Source organism: Fulmarus glacialis, unplaced genomic scaffold (assembly GCF_000690835.1).
Source record: "Fulmarus glacialis isolate BGI_N327 unplaced genomic scaffold, ASM69083v1 scaffold21509, whole genome shotgun sequence".
NCBI lineage: Eukaryota > Metazoa > Chordata > Aves > Procellariiformes > Procellariidae > Fulmarus > Fulmarus glacialis.
In genome coordinates this window covers 11,789-16,149 of record NW_009231692.1, presented here as the reverse complement: position 1 = coordinate 16,149, position 4,361 = coordinate 11,789, and the positions used below count along the sequence as shown (strand labels likewise).

The 4,361-nt window shown below is 52.9% G+C and overlaps 1 protein-coding gene across 1 annotated transcript; it reads right to left on the bottom strand.

The window, feature by feature from the left end:
- Positions 1-2,150: 2,150 nt before the first annotated feature.
- Positions 2,151-3,718, bottom strand: MGAT3 (mannosyl (beta-1,4-)-glycoprotein beta-1,4-N-acetylglucosaminyltransferase). Its single transcript, XM_009584671.1, has one exon. The coding sequence runs from the start codon at positions 3,716-3,718 to the stop codon at positions 2,219-2,221; it is 1,500 nt and encodes a 499-aa protein (XP_009582966.1). The 3' UTR covers positions 2,151-2,218.
- Between the last annotated feature and the right edge of the window lie 643 nt (positions 3,719-4,361).

Sequence of the window (4,361 nt, the reverse complement as noted above, 5' to 3'; positions counted from 1 at the left end):
CGTTCTGCCTACCAAAGCTTCTCCCTCTGTTCAGTTCCCAAAGGGGCTTTTCTACCTGTGGGGAAGACACAGCAGAAGTGAGAACAGTGATTTAAAAAACAAACAAACAAAAAAAGAGGTTCCTTCAGTTCTTCTAAGCAGGCATTATGGCACGAGATGTGGAAGGAGCTAAGATGAACTCCATCTCAGTTTGATCAGAAAAAGATGTTCATCTTCATTCTGTTCCAGTCTCAGTCTTATTAGGCAATCAAATTATTTTTCTTGATGTTTTTCACTTCTCTAGAGAGGGGAATAGGAGGGAGAAAGAGAGAGATACAGAGATGGGAATGAGGCACAAGGGTGGGAATGGCAATGGAAACCCTCCTGCTTCAGCACAGCTGGCCTGATGTCAGGGTCACTCTTCCTTATGCCAACATTTTCCTCCTTCCCCCACACATGCTCCTCGCTTCTCTGCTTGGAACATGAGCCAGTCTTTCCACTGCAAGACTAACAGAACACATTCATCATGTTTTTCACCCTCTGCCCACTACAGCCCAAGCTCTGGGCACCCCATCAAACCATCTGCTAAGGAAGGGTGGTAAGGGTGAAGACGTGGATCTGCCTCCTCAATGAGCTGAATCAATAGAATACAACCACAGGCCAGATCCTGACTACCCATCACTGGCAAACTCTGAGCAGACACTGGCCCAACCAGCTGCAACTAGTGTCCTCCTAGATCCCTTCTCCTCTGCATGGTCTTGTCTGCATGGCCCAGGCTGCACGTGTGGGCTGCACATGCTCTCTGGATTGCATAATGGTCCCAAAACAGTCTCTTGGCCCCAGGGGGAGTCTGCCCATGGCCCCTTTCTCCACGAGCTACCTCACACCCTAAGAGCAGAGAGATGGATCCTATGCCTTGACAGGCTTTGTGTTTTTCCACAACACCCATCACCGACTCAGAGCTTTGCCCTTCTCCTCTCCCTTTTACCCCACGGCAAGAAGGAATAGCCAGCACGTGTAAGCAGCAGCCCTGCAACAGGCACAGCCCACAGGGTTGCAGAGGTAGCCAGAGAGGCATGCAATGGTCCCACGAGTGTTGCACTGCTATGCAGAGCCAATGCTCTCCCTGGCCTTCTATGAATTCCCCAAAAAGTCATCCATGCTGAGACAGAGATCACAGCTTCTGGATCCCACCATTTCCTGAAAGCACACACACCCAAGCCCAACTATGTCCCCTTCCCCCGCCAATATTGGTAACGAACGCCCACGTGCATACCAAAACCATGCATGTTAGCACTCATGCACATAGGAAACCATGCACTTGTAAACATACACTCCCACCATCTGATTAAGTCCCTGCAGCTTATCCCAGCCCCAATATAAGCACGTACTGCAGGGAAGATGCTTCAGCTTCTGTGGGTCAAGCCAGTGCAGTGTTGTGGGGGCAGGGGTGAAAAAGGAGTTAAAGAAAAAAAAAAAAAAAAAAAAAAAAAAGAAAAAAAAAATCAGCTTTCTCCTCTGCTTCCCATGTGCCTGCTCCAGGATTGATAGAGCATCAGGGCAAGACACAGCCCACGGCAGATGCATTAAGCCTGCGGGAGGAGGCTGCACCTTAGGAAGAACACCTTGGAAGCAAAGGATTTCCCTTCCCCAAAATACTCTTTAAATATAGAGGTATACAAAAAATAAACGCATACTGAGATGCTTTTGCACATTCAGTCATCCAAAAAATGCCTCTGACACACATCTGCACACGTGACCACTCGCATTGTGCCTGCTGACTCACACGCTCACTGAATAGCCCAGGCTCGCATCTGTGCTTGCTCCAATCCACAAAGGACGAGGGTGGATGGGAACAGCTGCCCTCTCTTCCCATGGGACCCTTCCAGCCTCCCCCGGAGGAAAATCCGCCAGCTGGCTGCAGAGATTCTCTCCAGCCAGCAGGAGAGGTCTGGGAGATGCAGGAAAGTCTTTATGCTACTGCCAGAGTAAGTCCCCAACATCTCTCCTCCTCCTGCCCAGGCCTCCCTTCACATGACTGAGGAATTCATGTCCCCAGGCATCACTCTGGGAAGAGGGGAAAGAGAGAAGGAAGGGAGGGAGGGCAGAGACCCCGGGAGAAATGTCACACCCCACCCAGAACCAAAGAAAACGAAAAAAGAAAGGAAGAGATGAAAACACCCGACTCTTTACCTTTGTTGTGACGTTCTGATTTCCTCCCACGCAAGCCCGGGTGGCCTCACCCAGCGCCCTCCACTTTTTGGTAGGGGTTCTCCAACAAGTAGCGGAACCGCTGGTAGTTCTTGAGCAGGTACTTGGGAGCATACATCTGCTCCTTGGGGTCGGCAGGGGGATACTCCTGTGTAGTACCATCAAACCAGCCACCAGTCCGGATCAGCTCCCGGATATAATTGAGGTCTCGTTTATCCTCGTAGTCACCCCAGCGGGGGAAGTCCCCGTTCTGGGCTGACACCAGTTTGAAGTAGATCCCCTCTGGGGTGAAACACCAGGAGCAGTGCCAGCCAGCAAAGTGGAGGGGGCTGCCCAGCGACCACTGCACCAGGATGTGTCCTGTGCTGTTCTCATACTGCCGAAAGCCAGGCATGGTGTAGTACTCGCGGCGCCGCAGACGGATCCCGTCGTTAGCATAAACAGCCTGGAGCATCCCCATGGTGCAACCCGAGACCACTTCCAAGGTGCCTGGTTGCTTCCAGAAGAAGCCATAGAGCGACTTGCGCATGTGAAAGGCGAAGGGCTCCGTCCAGCCATCGTAGAGCTTGAGGAAGAGTACGCCATCGCGGGCCGGGATCTCATCGGCATCATCGATAATGAAGACGTCATCCAGGCGCAGGTTGCGGAGGCGAGAGATGCCGTCCCGGGTGAGAAAGGTGCGCAGGTAATCGTCAGCAATCCAGCCGTCCTGGCGGCCGCCGGGGGGGAAGTGGGCCAGGCAGACGGAGAGCACCTTGTGGCGGATGTAGTCAAAGGAGCCGTTGAGGAGCATCTCACGGAACTTGAGGGGCCGTGGCTCTCCGTACGCCGTGAAGTTCGACTCGCACACCACAAAGGCGTCCACCACATCTCCCAGCTCGTGGAAGCGGACGTCCAGCAGGTCAAACTCATGGTTAACGTTGATAGCGTTGATGACCCGCCGGGGGATCTCCCGTGGCACGAGGCGGTCCTTGGTGGGCAGGTTGGAGTACTGAACCACAGTGGGGACCCCGCAGCTGGGGCCGTGCCAGCCCGGCAAGCACACGCACTCCACCCACTTGCGCCGTTTGGTCCCTCTGGCGCTCAGTGGCTTTCGCGGGCGGCGCCTGCCATCCGCTCGCTCCTCTGGCCGCCCTCCCACCGGTGGCTTCTCCAACACCTTGGTGCCTGGTTTAAAGCAAATGCCACCAGCTTTGGTACGAACGAAATATTCTGTCGTGTCTTCCGGCAGCACAAACTCAACTTTGTGCAGCTCTTCGCTGGCTCTGCTGGGAGGCAGGGGCTGGAGCAAGGGGGAGTGGGAGTACAGGGGTGTGCGGAGGAGCTCTGCACCCCCTGGCTCAGGGCTGACCTGAGGTGTGACAGGGGCATTGTTCCAGAAGAAGCTGGAGACGAGGTTGGGACTAAGCGAAGCCAGCTCCCGGGGGAAGGTGACATAGGAAAGGGCCTTGAGGAAGTGCAAGAAGGAGATGAGGCAGAGACCAGCCATGCAGAGAGTCAGAAAGAGCTTATGGCGTCTCATCTTCATCCTGTGGAAAAGCCATGAAAAGGAAAGTCACATTCAATAGGAACTGAGGTGTAAAAAGTTTACCACTGGTAGGAAGACAGGTTGGGGATGGCAGAAAGCTGGTCCAAATACAGCATGCATCTTCTGAGACTTGAATCCAAGAACTACTCCCCCCACCCTCTGCCACCTTCAGTGGGCCTTTTGCCTCAGCTGGGCCACACCAAGCTGAACCTCTTCTAGATCAGTCACAGTCTTATAAACTCACAAAGACAAGGTGAGGGGGTAAAAAGACAGGAAATCCAGAATAACAGGAATTCATGATCTAATGAACTCACTGCACTTGGCAGAAAAGTGAACATAGGCCTCCTCATCCCTGCATCACCAGAGGACTTGGGGAAGATGAAGAGGAGGGATGAGAAGAGTAGGGGGTAAACGTTTGAAAACATGACTGGTGTAAGAGAGGCAGTTTTAAAGGCCCAAGATAATTAGCCAGGCTGCCAGAGCCAGGAAAACACCTATGCTCCCCAGACCTTTTCAGTGTTTGCTCACACGCCCTAAAAACCACCCATGTTCCTAGGAAATGCTACCCAAGTTCACATGGAGAACAGGAAAAAAAAAATTAAGATTCTGTCACTTTTACTCTTCTCCTGTCCTTCTCAAGTCC